The sequence below is a fragment of the Anser cygnoides genome, chromosome 20 (assembly GCF_040182565.1).
Source record: "Anser cygnoides isolate HZ-2024a breed goose chromosome 20, Taihu_goose_T2T_genome, whole genome shotgun sequence".
NCBI classification, from domain to species: Eukaryota; Metazoa; Chordata; class Aves; order Anseriformes; family Anatidae; genus Anser; species Anser cygnoides.
Genome location: NC_089892.1, coordinates 8,480,103 through 8,504,733, shown reverse-complemented (window position 1 = coordinate 8,504,733; position 24,631 = coordinate 8,480,103). Strand labels below are relative to the sequence as shown.

At 50.4% G+C, this 24,631-nt stretch overlaps 1 protein-coding gene and 1 long non-coding RNA gene across 8 annotated transcripts in view; one reads left to right on the top strand and one right to left on the bottom strand.

The window, feature by feature from the left end:
* ASTN2 (astrotactin 2) overlaps window positions 1-24,631 on the bottom strand; it is a 348,717-nt gene that overhangs the window by 150,224 nt on the left and 173,862 nt on the right. For all 7 annotated transcript variants that reach the window (XM_013182791.3, XM_066980984.1, XM_066980985.1 and 4 more), the window contains one exon: window positions 11,476-11,626. In XM_013182791.3, coding sequence (XP_013038245.2) covers window positions 11,476-11,626 — 151 coding nt within the window. The remainder of the gene's footprint in view (window positions 1-11,475; window positions 11,627-24,631) is intronic.
* Window positions 1,759-10,435, top strand: LOC136786705 (uncharacterized). The gene is made up of 2 exons (XR_010826114.1): window positions 1,759-2,551; window positions 5,603-10,435. It is a non-coding gene; the product is annotated as an uncharacterized lncRNA (long non-coding RNA).

The window sequence follows — 24,631 nt, the reverse complement described above, 5'->3', positions numbered from 1 at the left end:
CCGTAGCCCTGAGAATCGCCCTTCCCATACAGAGATCAGCGCTGAGACTGCGGGTCTGAGCCTCAGGTCTCCCAGGTGCCTCCTCACACGCAGGGTTTTAACAGAGCGACGTACTCGTGTCTCCTCCATGAGCCCAAGGAGACCAAGGAGTCAGCCCCAAACCTATAGCTGCAAGCATCTGCCCCCAGTGTCTTAAATGTGTCCCTTGAAGACCAAACAATTAGGTAATGGCAGGGACTGCACTGCTAAAAGCCCTAAGATAAATGCATCCTCGATCCTCAGAATTACTGGAAGCTGTGTTAAGGGCATGAAGGAGCTGGTAACAGATGATGATTATAAATAAAAGGAAGAAGAAATCTTTGAGATTTGCGCTGTTCCCTGGTTGAGCTGCTAGGCTCCGGCTCTGGTGGGTATTAATTGCTTACAAGCCCACATGTATATTTTATGCTCAGTACCTGCCTGGAACGTTTGTTGGATTTAGCCTTGATTGATGAACCACTGATTATATACTTCTGTGGTCCTCGGCAAATTAATAAACTGTTGACTGGTAAAGATTAACAACATGTCATGATTTGAGAAACAGTGTCCAGAGTAAAGCTGAAGCAAACCTAGTGCTAAAATTAGTATGCGAGTGCTCCCTGAACTCTATAAAAAGGGGATAGTTTAATTAAATTACATCCCGATATTGCCCATAGCACTTACCAAATTGGCAAATTGAGTTCACAGCAGTTCAGCTTTAAAACTAACTGACATCCCGCAAATGTGCAGCAAATGACCCCATCCCTGCTGGCACAGGAGAGCCAGCTCACGCCCGCAGCCCTGGGGAGGCAGCTGGGGAGGAGACGTTGGCACGGAGAGACTGGGGCCGAGGGGGACTCAAGGTCACAGCCGAAGGTTGTGGCTGGGTCAGAAACTCAGCTGCCACCACCTGCAGTCCCACCCTGCGCCACAAACACAGCCCGTAGGGAGCCCGGATCGGGGAATCGCTGGTTTTTGCCTTTTTTTTTTCTTCTTTTCCAGGGAACAGCCACGTTTGCTTGCAGTGCTGCAGTTCCTGGGCACCTGCAGGGCACCGATGGGTGTAAAATCCCGCATGAATAGCAGCAGGGGGCAGAGCAGGGGCGATGCGGCTGCATCCCAGCACCGCTGCATCTCCAAACTCCCCGCCCGGCTCCTGCTGAAGCTGCACGCCAGCAGGTGGGATGGAAGGGAGAAAAGGCAATTTCCCGAGCAACAGAGCGTGAGGCCGTTTGCAAAGCAGCTCCGGCATGTCTCCACGGGGAGGGCTGCATTAAGTCCCCCAACATCGCATCGGGGATGAAAGCAGCCCTCCGTTATGGGGCTCAGCACTGCTGCCCTCAGGCTTTGGGGAAAAAGGAGCCACGCGGAGCGATGGGCATCTCTGGGGCCGTCTGCTCTCCCCGCACAGCCCCTGCCAGGGGATGCACGGCCCTGGGACGTGGCGTGATGGGGGCACAGGGTCCCTGGCACCCCCATGACACCAGGCAGCACCTCGAGACCGCAGCCCTTGGGGAGCAGGATGTGCCCCGAGGTGATTCCCCACTCCTTCCTCCCGGCCTTCCTGCCGGATGTGTTTTGTTCTCCTTAAATACAGCCTCGTTTAGCCATTACAAAAGCAGGGGGGGTTATTTTCCCTGAGTGACACAGTTTTCAATTTCTGCTGCTCTGTGTGCCGGCACGGCGAATGCTAGTGTAATGGGTAAGATGTATTTGTTCATTGTATAAAGAAATAAAAAAAAAAGAAAAGGGATAAGATGGTTATAAAATAGCATTTTACACGAGGTTGGGACAGAGCTTCCTGATCATAATAGAACCTTGATATATGATGACAAAGTTGGGGAGGGGGGGGATTTGCTAACTATCTGTAAGGAATTTGGGAATCTGCGAGGGAGATAAGGTTGCACAATGTTGCCTCAATGAAGGGGAGGCTTATTAGGCAGATAACAAGAAGGGGGGGTGTTGGGTAAACATCCTTGAACAGGTACAAAGACTCTGTGAAATACCCCATCGCAAGACATCCTGTCTGCTACTTCACTCCCCCCACCCAAACATTAGCACAACGCGTGAGCACCAAAGAGAGGAAGCAGCCCCCCCCCCCCCTTTGGACTGCATAGCCGCAGCTGGTTCAACAAGCCCGGACAAGCTGGAACTCGGATACTATAAAACAGCACCCCCGGAGAAGGAAAATTGTGCGCCGCTGCGGAGTCGGAACTCCCCGGCCGCCCAGCGCTGTTTTGCTTCTGCTTGCTTACTTAATTAATTAATAAATTCTGTGATTAATAACATTTATTAACAGACCGACTTCGTATGCGAGTCTATTCATAACAATTTGGTGCCGTGACTCGGATAGGCAATTTGATTGAGGACTCCCCTTTGGGGGTGGCGCCCCGCCGATTTTGGCGGCCCTCGAAGCAGGAAGTCTCATTCAGGCCTTCACCGACGAACCTCAAAAATTAAGCAGAAGCAAATAAAGCCGGCAAACCCTTAGCAATCTTTGTGCACGAAGACCGAACGAAGACCCACGGGGTGGGTAAGTATAGGCCGGTGATCCGTTCGGTAAGGGTGGGGAATCCCGGAGTACGGCTTCTGAGACGGCCAATCGCGGCCGAAGCGAGTGCGGACCCCTCGGTAGTGCGGTTCCCACATCCCGCGAGGGACTGGGCCACGAAAAGGGGGAAGTGTGTGTGTGTGTGAGTGAAGGTACTCCGGAAGATGGGACAGAAGAAAAGTAAGCCTTCTGGTCCCATGGGTGGGGGAAATAGCGGTAGGAATATTCCTCCTATTCCCCCGGATAGCCCGCTGGGGCTAATGATTAAGAATTGGAGTAATTCCCCTTCTAGGCGGGGAAAAAGTAAAGTAAAAATGATTCATTATTGTGTAGAGATCTGGGGTAATAAGCCCATAAAGGGGGACAGTGTATTTTGGCCCCTTTTCGGTTCCTTTGAGGATTGGATATGTCAGGCTCTAAATATTTATGTTAATTCAAAGGAACCATTTAGTTTAGAGGAAAGCGAATACGCACATTTATGGATAAATTTTGAAACTGGGACCCAGTTATACCCTCTAAAAGAAAAAGGAGGGAAGGGAAAGAAAAGAGATTTGGAAGTCCCAGTTGCGCCACCTCCCTACGTGCCCTCTTTGCCAACAGCACCCTCTGCTGCCGAATCTGAGGATTCGGATGACAGTGCCTCGGTCCAAGGGAGACGAGGGCCAGTAACTAGAAGCCAGACTCGTCGCGCTAAAGAAGGGTTGTACCCCTTGCGGGAGATTGCAATGGGGGGACCTCAACCAGGGATGGGATATGTAGCCGTCCCCATTAATTCAGGGGACGTTAGAGACTTTAAAAAGGAGATGGGAAGTCTCTTAGAAGACCCGTTAGGAGTAGCCGAACAGGTAGATCAGTTTTTAGGGCCAAACATTTATACTTGGGAAGAATTACAATCTATTTTGGGAATATTATTTACATCAGAAGAGAGAGGAATGATAAGGAGAGCAGGTATGCGAATTTGGGACCAGCAACATCAGCAAGGTCCTGCTGCTGATATTAAGTGGCCAATGCAGACACCTAACTGGAATAACCAGGATCCAATACACAGGGGCCACATGCAGGATCTAAGAACAATCATAATACAAGGAATCAGAGAATCTGTGCCCAGAGGACAGAATATAAATAAAGCATTCAGTGAACAACAGAAAAAGGATGAAACTCCAACAGAATGGTTGGAGAGACTTCGTAAAAGTCTGCAATTATACAGTGGGTTAGACCCAGGTACCCTGTTAGGGGAAGCATTACTTAAGACACAGTTTGTGGCTAAGTCTTGGATAGATATCAGAAAGAAATTGGAAAAAATAGAGGATTGGCAAGATAGAGGTCTGGACGAATTATTAAGGGAAGCACAAAAGGTGTATGTTCGTAGGGAAGATGAGAAGGAAAAGAAGCAAGTGCGAATGATGGTGGCAGCGGTGCGAGAAGGATCCAGAAGGGCTGGCAATGAACAAAGATGGAGGAATGAAGGGTTTACTAGAAGGAATAGGAAAGAGAAAAAGGGTGCCCAGGAAAGAAGAGATGTGACCTGTTTTTACTGTAATAAGAAGGGTCACATGAAAAGGGAGTGCCGACAGAGGAAAGAGGATGAGAAAATGTTTAGAAATGAATAGGGGTGTCAGGGGCTCTATTTGCTGGGGACCCAAAGGAACAGTGAGCCCTTGATAAAGTTACGAGTGGGCCCCCAGCGCGAGGAAATCGAATTCCTCATAGACACGGGAGCTGAAAGATCAACTGTCCAGACATTACCTTTAGGATGTAGAACTTCAAAGGATAGAATACAGGTAATAGGAGCAAAAGGGGAGCCTTTTGGGGTCCCCGTTATAAAAGAGGTACCGATTGAATTGGGATCAAAAAAGGGTACGGGGCATCTGCTTCTTGTGCCAGAAGCCGAATATAACTTATTAGGTAGAGATTTGATAATAGAATTAGGCATAGGACTAGAGGTAGTAGAAAAGAAACTGGAAATAAAGCTGTGTCTTCTTCGGGTAGAGGATGAGAAAGAGATAGACCCCGAGGTTTGGTATACCTCGGAGAGCGTTGGAAGGTTAAACATTAAACCATTTAAGGTAACTATCAAAGAGCCAGAAGTACCAATCAGGATAAAACAATACCCCTTGTCTGAAGAGGGTAGAAAGGGTCTGAAGGAAGACATACAACGATTATTACAACAGGGGTTGTTAGAACCCTGTATGTCTCCTTTCAACACCCCTATATTACCAGTTAAAAGAAAGGATGGTAAATACCGATTGGTACATGATTTGAGAGAAATTAATAAGAGAACTATAACCAGATTCCCCGTGGTAGCAAACCCACATACCTTATTGAGCCAATTAAGCCCAGAGGACAAGTGGTACAGTGTAATAGATTTAAAGGATGCTTTCTGGGCCTGTCCTCTTGATGAGGACAGTAGGAATTATTTTGCCTTTGAATGGGAGGATCCCGATACTCACAGGAAACAGCAACTAAGGTGGACAGTGTTACCTCAGGGGTTTACAGAATCTCCAAACTTGTTTGGCCAGGCCCTGGAGCAAATTCTAGAGGATTACGATAGAATGCCAGGGACCAAAATGATCCAATATGTAGATGACTTATTAATAGCGGGGAAAGATGAGAAAATCGTACGACAGGCAAGTATAAACTTGCTGAATTTTTTGGGCTCACGGGGACTAAAGGTTTCAAAAGCAAAATTACAATTCGTGGAGGAAGAAGTAAAGTATTTAGGCCATTTATTAAGCAAAGGAACAAAGAAATTAGACCCTGAAAGAGTTAGAGGTATTTTAGAACTCAGGGCACCAGAGACGAAAAAACAAATCAGGCAGTTGCTAGGATTGACAGGGTACTGCAGACAGTGGATAGAGGATTACAGCGGGAAGGTAAAATTTTTATACAACAAATTGAGTAACGAGGGCCATCTTAAATGGACAAAAGAGGATGAGGAACGACTGATGCTCCTAAAAGAAGAACTCGTGAATCCACCGGTTTTAAGCTTTCCCGAATTAAAGAAGCCCTTTTTCCTGTTTGTTAATACTACAGAAGGAACTGCGTATGGAGTACTGGCACAAGAATGGGCAGGATGTAAAAAGCCTGTGGCCTATTTGTCAAAATTGCTAGATCCAGTCACTAGAGGCTGGCCAAACTGTTTACAAGCAATTGCAGCAGCGGCCTTATTGGTTGAGGAGGCACAAAAGATTACCTTTGGAGGAGAAATTAGAGTAATATCTCCCCACAACATTCGCGGAGTGTTGCAGCAAAAAGCAGACAAATGGATCACCGACGCAAGGCTGTTGAGATACGAGGGGATATTGATCTCTTCCCCAAGATTGACTCTAGAAACTGCGCCAGTACAAAACCCTGCGCAATTTCTCTACGGAGAAACAAATGGCCATCTAGAACATGATTGTCTCAGCAACATCGAAGAACATACGAGATTAAGACCGGACTTAGAAGATACCGAATTGACTCATGGGGAACAGATATATGTGGATGGATCCTCTAGGGTAATAGAAGGGAAAAGAAAATCGGGGTATGCCCTGATAGATGGGAAAACATTTAGAGTCATAGAATCAGGACCCCTCAGTCCGAGTTGGTCAGCTCAGGCTTGTGAATTATATGCAATGTTAAGGGCTTTGAAATTATTGAAAGATAGAAGCGGAACCATCTATACGGATTCAAAATATGTTTATGGGGTAATACACACCTTTGGAAAAATTTGGGAAGAGAGGGGACTTATAAACTCCCAGGGGAAAGGACTAGTTCATCAAGAATTGATTGTTAGGGTTTTACAAGCGATTAGGGAGCCAAAAGAGATAGCGGTGGTACATGTAAAAGGCCACCAGCGTGGACTGACCCCGCAAATAAGGGGAAACAATCTTGCTGATCAAGAGGCAAAGCGGGTAGCCCTCATGACTAACTATGTAATAACAAAAAGGGCGGATTGCCCAACTTGTGGAGAGGATTTAAAGAGGGAACCTTGTTATGGGTGTTGGAAGAATTGGGGGATGGATGGAGTAGAATGTAATTGTTCAAAGGAAGAGAGCCCTCCTTACAAAAATTGTTTCAAACATGGCTTGCAAATGTCTTTGATAGGAGGGACTTTCTTCTCCCCCTTGTTGTGTTTTACTGTGCAAGAAAAAGGGAAAATGATACAAATGGGAATTAAGGAAAATAAGGAAGGGAGATGGTTGCTACCTGATGGGAGAGAGGTATTGCCTAAATCAGTAGCTGTGAGGGTGCTACGGAGATACCATGATCAATCCCACTGGGGAGTACAGGCCCTAGTGGACCAATTTGCATACAAGTATATGTGTATTGGAATATATGATATAGCAAAGACAATAGTTAATGGATGTATAACTTGCCGAAGGGTAAATGCCAAAAACATAAGGAAAAGGATTATGGGAGGAAGGGAATTGGCCCATCGACCCTTCGCAAAAATTCAATTGGACTTTACGGAACTCCCCAGAGTAGGGAGATATAAATATTTGCTCGTGATAGTAGATCATTTGACTAACTTTGTCGAGGCATTCCCTACGGCAAGGGCAACGGCACAAACAGTAGTAAAAATTTTACTGGAGAACATAATCCCTCGATACGGAGTTATTGAAATGATAGATTCTGATAGAGGGCCTCACTTTGTGTCAAAGGTTATACAAGAAATTATGAGAAACTTAGGAATCAAGTGGGAATACCACACTCCTTGGCACCCTGAGAGCTCGGGAAAAGTAGAACGAATGAATGGGGAAATTAAGAAACAACTTACTAAATTGATGATAGAAACTAAAACCTCATGGATAAAATGCTTACCTCTTGCTTTGCTAAACCTGCGTACGAAACCCCGAACTGATCTGGGGTTGTCACCATTTGAAATGCTATATGGGATGCCCTATGACTTAGAGATACCCGTCGATCACCCCCACATTCAAGATGAGAGTTTGAAGTCTTATTTAGTACAGTTAGGGAACAGAAGGAGGGAATTGCAGAAAAGGGGTCTGGTTATACAACGCCCTCCTCTGGATATGGCAATACACAATATACAGCCTGGGGACCAGGTCTTGATTAAAACTTGGAAAGAAACTGCATTGACCCCACGTTGGGAAGGTCCCTATATTGTTTTGCTAACTACAGAGACTGCTGTCCGGACTGCTGAACGGGGATGGACGCACGCCAGCCGAGTTAAAGGGCCAATACAGAACGACAGGTGGAAAGTGACTTCCGGCTCTGAGGACTTAAAGCTGACTCTGCGACGAACTCGGTAGGCATTACTGGGAAGGGGTGGAGGCTCCATGGTCCCTGAAGAATACTACTGCTGCCGAGAAGAATCATAACCCCGTAGGTGGTAGCACCCCATCTGACGGGCGAGGCAGAGTGGTAAAACAAGTGGGAATGGACCTTCACTACCCCCTGTGGTGCTTGGGGTTATTCGCGATGGTCATGCCACCCACCGCTGGTCAACACCACCCGCATCAGCCTTTCTTGTGGAGCTTGATAAGACTTTTCGATACTACGGTCGTACAGCAGATTGTTACGCCAGGGGCTCCCAGCTTTAAGACTGATCTCTGCAACCTCACAACGACTTTGGAGCTATGTAACAATCAGTCAGATTTCTACTTATGCCCAGCTTCTAACCCAGGGAAAAGCTACTGTAATTCCCCAGCACAGTATTACTGCGCTTATTGGGGTTGTGAAACTATAGCCACAGCATGGAATCCAGGCGGGGGAAAAGATAAATATTTAACTGTCCAATTTGGGCCTCAGGGTTGCAGTAATCGGAACACGGTTGAGGCAGTCTATCACCGTGGAACAGGGACCGTACAAAAAGGGAATTGCGCGTTTTTGTGGGTTAACGTAACTAATCCGATGGATCCGGGGTGGATCCTTGGAAGGACTTGGGGAATAAGGTATTATGAGAAAGGAGCTGATAGAGGGGAAATAATTTTAATAAAGAAGGAAGAACCGCCTAAAACACCTCGAAAGGTAGGCCCCCTCTCACATTTGGAAAACAAAGGGACGTCTCGCCCCACGACAACTAAATTGACCCCCACGCGGCCTGGTAATAATAAGATGACGTCCATTCCCACTCCTACTCCCACTGCGATAGGAAGAAATAGGGATGATTCTTCCTTAAGTAGAATGTGGAAAATTATTGAAGCCAGCTATCAACTCCTTAATCAAACAAACCCGGAAATTACAAAAAAATGCTGGTTATGTGTCAGTGCCCAGCCTCCATATTACGAGGCAATAGGGGATATGGGTGCACTCGAATACTCGAATGAATCAAACCCCAGCAAATGTAACTGGGGGCAGGAAATCGGGATCACTCTAACACAGGTGACAGGGAAAGGTAGGTGTATAGGAACAGTCCCAAGAGGAAAAAGAGATTTATGCAGTATTACAGAAGATAGAAAACAACCCTCTAATTGGTTGATTCCGGCTAATAATACTCGATGGGTATGTTCGTCTTTAGGGGTAACTCCGTGTCTGTCTTTAAAATTGTTTAATTCGTCCCGCGACTTCTGTGTACAGGTAGTAATTATACCAAGAATTCTGTACCATTCTGAAGAGTATATATACATGCAACACACAATACCACAATTTAATCTAAAAAGGAGGGAACCGGTAACAGCTGTTACCCTAGCCACTTTAATGATTTTAGGGGCCGCGGGAGCTGGAACGGGGATTGCATCCCTAGTTAAACAAAGTCAAGAATTTACCTCTTTACGAGTTGCTGTGGATGAGGACTTGGCTCGCATAGAGCAATCGATAACGGCCCTAGAAAAGTCAGTCAGGTCATTATCTGAAGTAGTGCTCCAAAATCGCAGAGGACTGGACTTGATATTCTTACAACAAGGAGGACTTTGCGCAGCCCTGCGAGAAGAGTGTTGCGTATATGCTGACCATACAGGAGTAGTAAGGGACACTATGACAAAACTCCGAGAAGGATTAGAGAAACGAAAAAGGGAACACGAAGCTCGCCAGAGTTGGTATGAATCTTGGTTTAATTACTCACCTTGGCTTACAACATTGTTATCTACTATTGCTGGACCATTATTGTTGCTAATATTTGTGTTGACTTTTGGCCCATGTATCTTTAACCGGGTAATTGCTATTGTAAAAAGTCGACTGGAGGCTGCACATTTGATGCTTATACGTGCTAAGTATGAAACTGTAGATCAGGAAGAAGATACTGAAACCTTGATGATGTGTAAAAAAGCTTTGGAAGAATTTAATGAACAAAATAAGTAGCCTAAAAGAAAAAGGAGGGATTGTAATGGGTAAGATGTATTTGTTCATTGTATAAAGAAATAAAAAAAAAAAGAAAAGGGATAAGATGGTTATAAAATAGCATTTTACACGAGGTTGGGACAGAGCTTCCTGATCATAATAGAACCTTGATATATGATGACAAAGTTGGGGAGGGGGGGGATTTGCTAACTATCTGTAAGGAATTTGGGAATCTGCGAGGGAGATAAGGTTGCACAATGTTGCCTCAATGAAGGGGAGGCTTATTAGGCAGATAACAAGAAGGGGGGGTGTTGGGTAAACATCCTTGAACAGGTACAAAGACTCTGTGAAATACCCCATCGCAAGACATCCTGTCTGCTACTTCACTCCCCCCACCCAAACATTAGCACAACGCGTGAGCACCAAAGAGAGGAAGCAGCCCCCCCCCCCCCTTTGGACTGCATAGCCGCAGCTGGTTCAACAAGCCCGGACAAGCTGGAACTCGGATACTATAAAACAGCACCCCCGGAGAAGGAAAATTGTGCGCCGCTGCGGAGTCGGAACTCCCCGGCCGCCCAGCGCTGTTTTGCTTCTGCTTGCTTACTTAATTAATTAATAAATTCTGTGATTAATAACATTTATTAACAGACCGACTTCGTATGCGAGTCTATTCATAACACTAGGCCTGTAATTTATTGACAATTTCTATCTTAATATATCTTGACTTTTAAAAAGAGGCATCTCTTCCCAGCGGCACAGGGCAATCAGAGCCCCGATTGTTTCTGACAGTGTCTGGGAGGCACATTAGTTTTCAGAGCAAAATGACACCCAAAAAAAAGGACAAAAAGGAAAAAAAAGCCTGAAACTAGCCCCTCCCTGGAAAGGGCCAGAACAAAAGAAAACAGCAATGGCAAAAGAAAGCACGAAAGGGGGAGGAATAGGAAGGAGGAGACGCGGGCGCTGCAGGGCCCAGCGCTGCCTGTGACACATCAGGCTGCCGTGCTAAATGGCCTTAACAAGCAATCGGAGAAGGGGATAATGAAAACGCCACCCCGGAGACGGCACCACTCCAGCCTGACCTTTCCAGGCTGCTGCCGTGTATAAACATCTTCAATAAATAAAGAGACACTTAACTCCTGCCTCGGCGGCGGGCAGGGGTGACGGGGGCAGCCTGCGGCAGCTGGGGGCTGCGGAGCAGGGGCTGGGGGCAGTGGTGACGAGCTGTGATCCCCTCTGATGGCAATTCCCCTCTGGGCAGGCGTACACACATTCCCATGCTAATAATCGTCTTGTTCTGGGCAGATGGAGCAGTGACGCTCCAGCTTCCCCTGGCAGTTTCCCGAGGCTCTGCCCCCTGCCCCATGTTTCAGGCTCACTCCTTGCCCCGACCAGCGGTGCCGTTGCCATCAGCAGAGGGGTGAGCGCTGGCTGGTGTGCTGAGCCCTGAGGCAGCCTGCTCAGAAGCATGGCAAAACCCCTCTGTGCATCGATAGCTGGGAACAGCTCGGAGCCTCTGCCCAAAATTTGTGGTCTAAGAGGGCTCCAGGCACAGCCGGCTGTCTGGTCAGATGTGAGCGTGTTCAGAAACAGATCAAACTGTGCACTGCACTCAGTGTGCAGACCAGAGACCACCTCCAGAGCAAGCATCCCCTCGGCCCCATCCCCGAGACGGCCGCGGTACCTACCACGCAGCCCGTTGAGTCCACCTTGCGGTCCGACACGCACTTGAAGTTGCGGGTGCAGCCGCCGTTGTTGCGGGAGCAGTCCCGGACCGGCCCGAAGGAGGAGAGCAAGTCATTGATGGTTTCGAAGTATGTGGACAGCATCGCTTCTTCCCTTGGAGAGAAAAGGCACCTTTAGAGCGGGCGGGGAGGGACGGGGAGGCGGCAGCACGGGCAGCGCCACACCTCACCCACAAGGAGGGCTGCTCTGGCAAAATCACGGCGTGAGATGAACAAAACTTGGTCGGGGGAAGTGTGCCAAGAATATGAAGGCTTGATGACCTTGCTGCATAATTCATTTGCTGCACAGCTTTGACATCCTTGAGAAAAATCAGCCAGCTCTGAGGTTGCCAAGATCCTACCTGTCTACCATTCCCGTGCAAACTGCCCGCTACAAGAGGCCTGATTAGTATTACTAGCGGGGAACCAACCCCATATGAGCCAACAGTGAATCCACAACAGTGAAACTCCTCGTGGATGTTTTACACCTGAGCCAAGCCTCCCTGAGCACCCGCACCCCATCTGACATGTGGGGACCTCCCTTAGGATTTAAAGCCGCACAAAACTCGCCTTCGCTCTTGCTGGGATGTGGCCGGGGGATGCTCGTGCCTGCGGGGCTGGGGACCCCAGCGGGGTTTGGGGGGTGTCTGGGCACAGCTTCTCCATCACGGCCCTGCACACCCCAGGCTCAGCTGTGCTCTGAAACGCCTTTCTTAAGCGCGCAAGAAGCGCTAACGCTGATGAATTCAACGGCCATATAAAGACTTGAGAAGCTCCCAGCCCTGCCTCTCCGAGCTGCGCACGCAGCAGATTTTGTCTGTGACAAAGTACGCCGGCACTTTGTGCTGGGTTCTTGCTAAGGGAACGCAGATGCTTGTTGAGAGCTCTGAGCATCTCCAAGGTATTTGTCATCTGCAGAGCATGTTCCATACGTTAACAGATTGCTGCAACCCGTCTTGGGCACCGGATCCGGACGCCGACAGCAGCGACGCGGGGGAGACGAAACGCTTTGCCCAAGGTCACGGAACAAGTCGGTGATGGAGACGGACCTGCCCTCCACAGGCTGTTTATTAGATCTTTACCCAGAGGAGGCTGCAAATAAACACCGACCCTCTGGCCTTAAGCCACCCGCGAGGCAGTGCCGGCAGCCACGTGGCGCTGCCACCGCCCCGCGGCACCTCCCCTGCTGTCCCAGCTGCACCCAACAGCCCGCACGGCCACTCGATGCCCACTGCTACGCTCTGGTTTTGGAGTTTTTTAATTCAAAAACCTCGCGCTTGGCAACAGAACGGCAGAGGAGGAATATTCAGCAGTCCTTGAGGACGGCGGCGGAGCGGCGCTGTGCCATCCGTCAGAGGAGGGCCCCTGCGCACACGCGCGCCGTCACGCTCACGCACGCAGCCCTGCCAACACCCAGCGCTGGAAAAAGCATGAGTCAGGCCTTAAAAAAAATGGTAATGAGATTGGCATAAAAACGATGAGATTTTAAAAATAAATCAATCATTAGGAGGGTTTTTTTCCTTAATTTGCCTTCTGCTTTCTGAGCCTTTAGGGCGTAATTCAGGTTTTTTTCCCTGCAAACTTGCAGGGCAGAAATCATCCAAACACCAAACCCAACAAAAAGAAGCGGCTTTCAAGTCGAGTTTTAACAGATTTAGGATTTCCAGGCAATTCTTGGATTCCAGAAGCCGGGACCTGCTGTCTGCACTGCCCGCTTTCACCCCAATTAATGTTTCCCAATTAACTTTTCCCTCTTGCTTATCTCGTTTCCCATATTCCCCCTCTCTTGGCCCATCTCCTAGATTTTCCAGTATATTTGGAGCTGAATCTCCCTCTGTCCTTTCTTGGTCATGTTTCAAATATCTTTAGAGGCCCTTTTCTATTAGCACTCTGTTCCCACCAGAATTTGCAGCTCCTCCGAAGTGAGGGAGTGCGAAAGGCAGAATATATTAGATCAGGGCGCATATTTCTGCGGGAGGGAAGTGGGGAGAGAAAGGGCATATTATTCACTAACCAAAAAAAAACCCAAACCAAAAAATCCGCAAAAACCGTGACAGCTCCCCCACCAGCCACGCAGAAAGCCCAACCCCACCTGGGTCGGATGCTGAGCAGATCGGGACCACACTGGGCTTTAATTCCAACCTGGAGGCACAAACGCTTGGAGGCTCACGCACCTTCTGCGATCAGAGGGGGGAGCAGGAATCTCACTCTCCAAAACGGTGCCTGGCATCACGGATCACCGCAGAGGAGCCTGAATGAGCCACTAAGCGTATTAAAATATTAACGTCTCTGGGAGGTGGGGAAGCACAGCTGGAGGCACGCGCTGAAATGTCACCCAGCTCCGGCCGGGCATCCCCTGCCCCTCTGCCTCTTCCCCTCCAGCTCCTGCCCTCGATGCTGCCGGGGTCCCCACTTGGGTGCCCCCTCCTGCAGCTGCCCAGATAGCTTAAGGGAAAACAGATTATTTTTTGCCATGGTCCTGCGCCTACTGAGCGTGGCCGCAGCACCAGAGCCTTGCTGTGCCCGTCAGACCGAGCTCACCACGCGTGGGCAACTGGAGAGTTGTCTGAAGGGGGATCCTGGCATGGAGAGGATGGGGAGCGGGATGCCCGATGCCTCCACGCAGGCTGTAAGTACTGTGTCACGCACCTGGAGGCAGTGAGAGCTCTGAGAGGCGTGTGGCCCCGCTCCAAGAAGTAACAGAAAGGTGGAGCGGGGCAGTGGAGCAAAACTTCCCTGCGTGCCCGAGCTCCGGAGTGCCATGCCACGGCCAGGTGGGGCAAACGGGAGACCCCCAGGGGGCCCCCGACCCTGGCACGCTGGGAGGATGGGGCAGCTCCCCTCCAGCCTGAAGAAGGCATTAAGGACTGTCGAAAAGGGCATTTAGGCGCGAGCGACCTCGTTTCTGATGCCAGATTCCCCACAAGCACACACATCTGTGAACACACGCACACTCCTGCTTCACTCCCCAGCCCTTCCAGACACCCAGGTGACACTTTCCAACAAAACACTCTGCTCCCTGTCGGAGCCCACTGATCACACAGCACACCTTGGTAGAACCTACCCTCCTGACAAGTTATGATGCCACAAGCGGTCCGTGCAGTAATGCACAGCAGCCCTGCTCTCCATCGGACCTTGCACAGCTCCCGCACAGGACCGTGGCACCCACCCTGTGCCACCTCCTGTCACCTGTGCGTCACTTCACTCGAAAATGCTTTCCTCTTCAACCTCATCACGGCTCTGCATCCTCCCCCTTTGTTCCAGGCCCTCATTAATGAAGCAGATTCAGTGACAAATATTGCTGGGGGTTATTTATTCATGAAATATCAACACCATGCAATTCTCAAAGCCTCCAAAGTGCTCATCTCAGAATAAGCTCCTGAGCATCACAGTGGCTCTGCTCTCCAGCTCATCTTGGAAGGGGATTAGTGGGTGTTATTCAACTCAGCTGCCCCTTTTTATTGCCTACTAATGGTTAAAGACTTCAGCATCTTACAAGGTTAACCATCACTGAGAAAAACAAAGAGGAAAAGGAGGCAAGCTGGGGCTAAGCTAGCACTGCTCCACCATCTGCTCCCCGAGCTGTGTTTGGAGAGGGATCAGGCTGGGGATTTGGGGTCCGTGACTTTCTGCATGCTGCAGTGCCAAGGCAGCTTCACCCCGAGGGGACAACCCGGTGCCCCACGCGGAGCATCCCATCGCTCTCCTGCACCTCGTCCCCCCCCAGCAGCACGGCCACACACAGGGGATGTCTCTGTCACGCCGGTCCCACACCCGGACAGGCACCGGCTGCCTTCAGCTGCACGGAGCAGCACGCGTGGGACACGCCTGGCCCAGGGCAAGGGCAGCGCCTGTCCCCCAGGCCCCCTTGTTTCCTACTTCCAGCAGCAAGACCCCACTCAGGGACCTTACCAGCAGATGCACTTGCAAAAGAGTACTTAGCAATGTACACCCAGATTCTCCATTTTTCAGCCCAACAGATGCTTCCCTGAGCAATTTTGACTGGTTCCTGGCCATGAAGCTTCTGTGCTGCAGGTCTTGGGAAAGGGCTGCCCCCCTTGCTGCTGCGAGGTGTCTCCCTGTGCAGCCAGACGTTAAATCCAGACATTAAATCCAGACACCCCCTGCCTTTTCCCTTCCTTCCTGCCCCATCTCGGCATCTCACCCGGGGATGGATTTACCCAGAGCAATGCCTGAGGTCCCCAGCTATGCCACGAGCACTTCGTTTCCCCCCATGCATAATGCTTTCAGAGGACCACCCGTGCTCTCACCTGCTCCTGTCTTTCTCTCTCCTTTTCCTTTTCCCCTCACGTCTCTTTTTCCTCTGCTAAAACAGCCAGCACTGAAATCATTAGAGAGGGTGCTGAACTCTGCATCGAGCTGCCGAGCAAACCGCTCGGAGGAACCACTGGGACCGTGGCAGCCAGACCTGCGGAGCCCCTGGGTGCCTGGCTCTGTGCTCGCTGTGCAGCCGCGCGGGTCGGGGACGTCTTTGCCAGCCACGAGCTGCAAACGCTCGTGGAAGCTGGGGAGCTGGGGAGGACGAATGCTCTCAGCTGCGAGTTTGAAAGATCAAACCTGAGAGGGAATTGCAGGCTGTAGTGGGAATTGCAGCCTGTAGTGGAAGCAAAGCTCACTTAGTGCTTTGTCCCTGGCTTGCGTCAAACCCCGGCGATGCAGAGCTCTGGTAGGCTAAACGACGCCGAGCACAGCTCGTTACAGAAACGACGCGCTTCCCAAAGCCGAGAGCGTTCTGCAAAACCAATAATCACATTTTGTACAATAAAACTTACATACAGGAGATGGAAAAGCATTACCTCTGCAAAGCCTAGCGTGCAGACACGAGGTGTCAGGATCTGCCCAGGATCTGCGTGCAGGCAGGACACGCCGTGTCCATGCTCATCCGCAAAGCGGGGCCATGCTGCTCCCCGGGGACTTCCCTTCCCTGGGATCACCCAAAAACCCCCAAACCTCCCCTATGTTAGTTCATTTTCACAGCACTGTCCACGGTCCTGGTATTATTTTATTCACAATCAAGTTGGGGAATCAAGGCAACAAGAGAGAGGGATTAAAGGTGTTCGCCACTGTTGGGTCTCCAACTGGAGATGCTTTCAAAGTTATTTGTAGTACTCCCAGCGCTTCAGGTGCTCGTGGCACCATTCCAGTTGGTTTCATCATGACACAGGCTCAGCAGTTTTGTATAAAGAGCTGTGCAGTTAAACATCCAAACTATGACAAATGTGCAATAAATGGTCACCTGAAAAGAAGTGGTCTCTGATTAAAAAGCCACAGAGCATGATTCTCCCAAGAATTCAAGATTATTATCTTTTTTTAATTCTGCCTGCAACAAGAGACCAACCTCCCTACGACCCTCTCCTCCACCCGCTGCACTCTTTACAGCATCTGCAATGAATGGAGCGACCGCTTCCTGCGGCACCAAGCCACGAGCCATCTCCAGAGCGAACATTTCCATGCACTGAGAGAGCAAAGATGCTCCGGGAAGCTGGTCTGCAGGCACGGCATCGAAGGGGCCACCACGCAAAGACGTGGGTCGTGGGGCTGCCTTAAAGGGGGCGGCAGCTCCTGCCTTACAAACTGCACGGTTTCAATCTTTAAGCTCAGCTCCTCAGCCAGGTTTCTTAACGTGGTACAAGGAGATGCGTGGGCACGGAGCGGATTGCTTATTTTACGTGGAAGAGCTGAGTTTCTCAAGTCTGCCCAGTGTACCCACAGACGTTTTTCAGTCATTCTGACAGGGGTGGGAGGTTTGAAGAAAAACTGTCATCCATGTCAGGCCCTAAACTGTGCAAAATCATCCTTATTTGGGTGGCATCGGAGAAGGCATTTCAGTGGAGCTACCTGTCACACCACTGCCGATGAGCTGCTTGCTATCAATTTTCCTGATAGTTCCACTTCTTTTGGTAATGCTATAATAAACACTTGCAAGAAAACAAAAACAAAACCAAACAAACAACAAAAGCTCTTCCAAGAACCTTGAGGTTGAAAGTGTCAAGAATTTCCTACCACGCTTCAATAATTTGCTAGAGAGTCAATAAAACCATCGCTCCACCGGAGCATTTCAAAGCTTGCCTTGGCAACCAGAAGGACCAGAAATTTAATTAAAGCAAAGCAAAACAAACACTACACAATAAAAGCAGCCTGACAAGACCCACCTTGTACAGCGCATGTCCCGGTGGGCACAGGGTGGCCAGGAAAGGGTCCCCCCAGTCCCACTTGAGGCCCCTCAAGCTCTGCAGTACAGCTCTGCCCCGTGAAGGGCTGGGATGCCACACACGAACTGACCGAGTCTTTCCCAATTCTTAACATTTTTCCCATTTCAGGAAAGCCTCGGAATCGCTGCCTTGATTCTGCAGGAGCCAGAAGCTAACCAAGTGCCCTCTGTGCACAGTGGCACGGGCTCACTCTCCCGAGCAACCACAGCATCGGCAGGTTTAAGAAAAGGCACAAGAACCACGACACACTTGATGACCCATATTCATTAAGAGCGCTGGAGATACGTGCATCAGCAACCAGTCCACAGCTGCTCATAATTACCCCCAAATTCAGCAGGTTGCACGTCCCATGCAGTGGTGGCACCACCAAGATGCTCCCGTGCTTCAGGCCCCTTAACAGCAAAATGCAGGATGGGGTCGGATGGTGTGGGATGGGACAGGGTGGGACGGATGGGTTGGGATGGGGTGGGGTTTGTCCCTCAGGGGGACAGAAAACTCTCCAAACGCACAGGTCTCAGCCTTGCCGTGCCACGCTGGGCACACATTGCCACTTGCTGCACTCCTTCCACACACTCCTCATTAGCTTCATCAGGCGCTAATTATTCAAGGCGGGATGTGACTTGCCCTGTTTTGAAGCTGTCCGGCACTGATGGAACCATTTTTCCTCCTTTCACACAAAGGCGGATCCCTGGTGATACTGTCACAGCTGCTCCTCAAACCTCAGCTAACTGTCCCGAAAGGATTTCACAGCAGTCTGCTTCCCTCTGTGCTGGCAGCCAGAGACAGACACAGCGAATCTAGGTGTGCTGATTTTTGTTATGAAGTTCGTTAAGTAACTACGAAAGCCTCAAAATTACCTGAGATGAGCCTGACCCATTTCTTTCCCTTCCCTTCTTGCACACAGCTACTCCAAACTTCACTTGCCGAGAAAAAAATCTTCGCAACCTGATTTCTGAATGTTCAGAAAGCTGCAGCATGCCAGGAGCATGTGGAAAGCACAGCTTCAACACCTTAAGAAATCGGATAATACAAAATTGGCACACTCAGAGCACCTAGAAAAGAAACCTGGAGGCTCAGGGAGGAGCCGTGGCAGCCCTGGGAGCAGCCCGGGTCACCCAAGCACTGCAAATACCGACCTGCACCTTGTGGCGAGGGGCTCCAGGCAGCTCCAACCATTAATAATTTGAACAATTAACAGCGGTGGAGTCTGCTTGCTTAACATGGAATCGGTGGTAGTAATACATACTAATTGATAGTAATTGAACACTAATTAACTCACAAAGTAATATGTTTATCTAGCTAAATGGATCACACTAATGGTGCGGGGTTATCAGTCATGGAAGCAATGCATAATTAAAAAAATACATAAATGAAAATTATCAAATGATTTCTCTATGCTAATTAATATTTTTATTAGCTCAGTTTGCCCAGCAATTCCTTCCATCCCATCTTCCCAACGCATTCATTTCAAAGTAGTGAATGTGTAAATACATTTCTGCCTTACGTTTAGGAGCACAGACCGGAGGAGGGACCCCTTCCCTGCTCGGAGACACAGCGGTGTCAGGCAGAAAGGCGAACATCTGGGCAGGACAGGGACCGGAGGCAGCAGTGAGCGCTGCCGGGCAGACCTCACTGATGCTGCAAGATGAGGCACCTGAAACCACCTCTAAACCTCCTCCCAGTTAAATGATGTGATCTGCTGGTACCTGGGTGCGACCCAGGGGAGGGACTCACCGTCGCTCCCTTTTCCCCGTCCTGCCACCCGCATCCAGCGCGGCTGCCAAGTGCAGAACCCGGAGGTTAATCCCCAGGGAGCAAAGCCGCAAAGCCCTCTAGGTTTTCTCTGCCTGCTTGGTGCGATCTCCAGCAGCAAAAGATCCTGCAGAGCATCTTCTCTGCGAGGCAGACCCGGAGCGAGCCCGCAAGGAAACCCCAAAGTGTCTGCAGACCCCACGGACAGCACAAAGCCGCTGAGACACGGACCCGGCCCGCAGCCCCGTACAACGCGGGTGCGCACCGGGTGTGTGCGAAGTACGATGAAGGAAATGGCACAGGTTGCGAAGTCACATACTCAAAACTTCGGAAAATGTGAGACCTAAGGTTGCCTAGGCAACCTTAATTCAGCCCCTGGTAATTACGCACTCTGATGAAGGTGTTGATTGCCAGGCCACATACCGGAGGGTTAGCTGAACGACCTGATCCTCCCCGGCTGCCAAAGGTGATGGTGCTGAGCAATAGCTCAGCGTCTCCAGGGGCCAGAAAGAGCGGGGAGCTTGGCATTAGGGCATCCCCAAACGACCCCAGGTGCCTCTGAACACCTGCAGGTTTCTCAGTGCCTTACAAACAAATCCATTTGCAGCTTCTCAGAGTATTGTTTTCTCCTGGTTGGAGGACGCAGAGCTCCCACTTCATCGTGCTCTGTTCAGACACTGCTCTGCATGCACAATTACTCGGCTCCTCATGGGTTGCTTGTTCGTTGCTCGACACCAGAAAGCAGCAGTATTTCACAACCAATAAAGTGATTAAGTTCCCAATCTCCCTGCTACCGTCCCCGTTTTACAGATGGGGAGCCAAGACCCAGGAACGGCGATGTAAAAAATATCCACTACATTACGTGAAGCAAATCTGAGACATTTAGACTTGATTTTTCAGAGTACTTAGCATTAAATGACACTTCTCTGCTCACAGCACAGCTCTCATTGACTCGGGTGGAAGTTTTTACTGCTCCACATTAACGCAGATCATTCCCCGAGCAGGTTCATTGCCTGTGCTGAGCGAGGCAAAGGTGAAAACTAGCGCATGACTGTGCCATTAGAGACGTTTTCATAATGCATATGCACAGAGGGGCTGCCTGAAGGCTGCACAGCAAACTGACCCTGGCACCTGTTGGCTTTGGAGCTCTGCAACCTTAATAACGTTTGCTAAAGAGGAGGTCGCTTGGGGTTTTATTCTGGGGAGGGAGGAAGGGGAAGGTGTTGCAAGTGCTTAGATTCTTAAGCTGGAAACGAAGGAATTCATCTCCAGCAGCTGCCAGACGCAGCATCGCTCAGCCTGCGGGCAGGCAGAGCTCTTCAGCCTCAACCTGCAGGAGCAGGGCCCTCCCTGCCCCGCTCACGGTCCTGTCCCCTCTCGTCCCGGCGTGTCCCATTCCCCTGGTCCTCTTCCCAACCCTTCCGGCCGCCTGCTGCCTCCCTCCCTGGGGATGCTTTCTGTGCTCAGCCAGGGAGCACTCTGCTGCTAAAATCAAACAAGACTTCACTCTGCATAAAGCAGTTGGAGGTTTTCAGAAGAGCCTTTAAGCTGGCCAAATTAATGTATTTTGTTGGTTGTTTTTTGTTTGTTTGTTTGTTTTTTGCTTGTAAAAGAGCCTCGTAAATGTTTGCCTCAATCCTCTGCCACGGTTTTGCCTGGAGAAGCGAAAGAAATCTTAGAAAAACAAGCAATCAAGCAAAATCCTGGACAGAAGGCCTGGGATGTATCATCCTAAATTATTACAGGCTGAAAACATCACGAGATGGGTCAGGCCCCCCCAGTATGAGGCAGCGACTGCCCGGGCTGACCTAGAATAAAGCAGAACCAAGCAGACCACACTTCAGCTCCGTGCAGCACGGCCAAAAATCCCATTAATCTCCCCTCTGAGATGGCCGGGAGCAGTTCGGCTGACAGCCAACCCCTCTCCAAGGCACACGTGTCCGCACCTGACCCGGCCTCATTAAACGTGCAGGATGCCGGGGAGGGAGGGAGCACCTTGTCACCTTCCCCAGCTCTTCGCCTTTCAAAATAATTAGTGATCAGCAATCCAGGACTCCAGCTCCCTGCTTGTTCGCCATCCCCAAGCGACTCGTGAGGGCTCATTCCTCGCCCTTGGGTGCAGGTCTGGTACCCACGGCTCTGCTCATGCAATGGCATCGTGCGCACCTGCCTGCAAAATGTCACCATGCCGGGGCACCCTGAGCCTCTGCAAGGTGACCCGTGCCTACAGCAGCACTTTGCAACTGCAAGCTTGCAAATCCCAGCCTGGGGCTGCCTGTAGCTCAGCTTTGAATGTTTGCTTAAGCACATAGGCATTGCTGGGTTTTTTCCTTCCTTTCTACAGCCTTGGAGGGTATTTTGGGGTAAGTTCTGTGATCTAATGGGCTTTCTGGATCTGAGTTAGTAGCAATTTGTGAGGGTCAGTAGGGAAAGTTGGGCTTTGTAGGGAAATAGCAGAAGGAGCCCATTTGTTCACCTGCACGCAGGCACCAGGATTAGCCCACAGCCCAGACCCAGCCACCCTCATTACACAGCGATTGTGGGCTTTTTCCAAGGTACGTATAAAGTGCTTAGATGCAGTGGTGAAAAGCACTTTAGAAATGCCAATAGAATTAGATTAGATAAATAGGAAATGGCCAGGGCTGCAGCAGCAGACGGTTATGCCCTGATTTTTCGCAGTTGCTGAGCACCTGCTGCTCTTATTGATCTGCTGGGAGGAGATGGTGTCGAGCCCTGGGAAAGCAGGCACTGGCGACTGCAGGCAGTGCAACATCCCACGGCTCTCCTGCTACAGGCAGGGCAACGCCAGGCTCTGCAATAAAGCTCCAGATCCAGCTGACCCCCCCACAACCACGCCGCGGTATGGCTTTCCCCGATCCCTGCATCCCAGGCACCACCAGACCCCTCCAGCTCCCCCGGTCCTGCACACCAGGGATCGGCCACGCTGCGCCCACGAGGAGCAAAACCCGCAGCTGCACGTAGCAGAACACCACTCACCTGGGGCACTTCCTGCGGGTGCCTCTGTGCGTCCCTATACATGCATGCACATCCTGCTATATATAGTGCCTTCTGTCAGCAACACCCAGTGATTTCCACAAAGCCAGGTGAATGTCCTTAGACAGAGGAACTGAGGCACAACGGAGTTATTTAGAGCTCGTTTCCAGAAGCAGACCGTGAAGTTAGAATCCAATTAATTTTATACCTGGGGAGAGATTTGCATAGGGATTTTCCATCCATATGGATGGATTTGTTTTTCAAAAGGCCTCAGCTCTTATCCAAGGCACCCAATGTGGACTGTGTTTCCCAAGGTGCCCAGCACTCAGCAGTTCCTGGGAGCACAGCTGGGTTTGTCACAAGGGCAGCACACATTGGGAAGGTGGCTGGGCACCAAACCCTTCTGAGGACTTCACCTCCCTGGGTCTGGTCCCCGGGGCACCCCGATCTGCCGCTGCCTGTGGTAGGGACCCATCCCACCGCTGCCTGGCGATGAGAGCACCTGCAAGCAGACAGCTTCCTGCTGCACAGAAAGAAAAGGGCTTTGCTGGTTTACCTCCCTGAGCGGGCTCAGCCCAGGATCAGAGATGCCACCTGAGTGTGGCGAAGTGATGGGCATCCGTGGCTGGGGGAGCACCAGGACCTCCCCATGCTACAGCCACAGCCCGTTAGGTCACTGTGGCTTATCCAGAAGCTGCCCACACACTGCCAGAAGGGTTTGCCTTTTTTTCACCTTCCCCATGAAGATGCCACATGCTCCATGCCCCTCCTGCCACCATTGCAGTGAGTTCTGCCAGTACGGCCCCACTGCTTAACTGCCCCCACATGCTAGCCTGGGCCTGCAAGCTCTTTGGGGCAGGAGCTCTATTCAGATCTCTGCGAGGGATAGCTCTGCTCATTCGTTAGTTCTGAACCCGTGCTGCTTTGCAGCCTGATGAATACCCCAGCAGAGATCATGAAAGAAGCAAACCACAGACCCGGGGAGCCTGCGGTGCGGTGCCTGCACACCTCTGATCCAGGGAACGGCTGCAAAATGTGGCCTCCAGCCTGCTGAGGAGGACGCCGAGCTCTAAATGTGCATTAAGCCCCCAGATGCAACTGTTTTACCACCAAACCGCAGGCACCGGCAGGGAGCGGGCAGCCCTGGCCGCCACCTGCAATGAGCTGACCCGCAGGCGTCCTCCCGGCTCTGCAGCCCCAGGGGAATTGCTGCACATTTTTAGCCTTGCCTGCAGCCATATCATAGAGCGAATGCTGCCAAGCTGTGTCCAGGGCCAGGTGCATTCAGGAAAAAGAAAAAAAAAAAAAAAGGAAGGAAGATAATCAGCATTGAAAAAAAAAAAAGACCAAAAATCTGGCACTGAACTCTATTGCATCCATTTTTGTTCCTGCTGAACCAAATTGGCTGCCATCAAAGCAAATGGCAGATGAAGAAAACATTGACTTTCTGCTTGGGTCAATAAACAAGATAAATTGAGCAGGGAGTTGGAAACAGGAACATCATCATTTACCTGAGGAAGGGAGAGGGTTAAAGGCAGGGAGGCCGGAGCTGTGTACAAGCCTGTATCTCCGGTGAGGACCAGTTGTCCCCGTTCCCCTGGGAGCTCAGCACTGGGAGGGCGGCATTTCTTGGGGCTGGGACTCTGCTGCATGACTCAGTCCTTAAAACAGAGCACCCCAGCCCCAAATCCTGGGATCTGACCATGGGGGATTCCAGCCACGTGATGGAGCATCTGCCGGTGCCAGAGGCACTGCCACGGGGCCAGGCAGGCGCCTGCAGCACTGCTCAAGGACAGGCGACCACCGTAACGCAGCACCGAGCTCACACACAAACACACCCTGAGGTCGAAGTTTACTTGGAGCTCCTCTGGACTCACTCAGGTACCAAACACCTGCAGACATCCTGCCGTTTTCTGTAAATCTTCATGTTATTGCATTATTAAGTGGGGCATAAAGAACGCACGCATTTATTAAAGGCAGAACAGACCATGCCCGTTGGCGGATTCTTCGACAAGATCAGTTATCGGCACCGAGCGCCCCACATCAAAAGTGTTTGGGAGAGCTGTGTTCCAGCAGGGGTTGCGTGGGGTGCACCAAGGGCTGAGCCCGTGGGTCAGAGATGGGAGCTGAGGGCAGAGGTG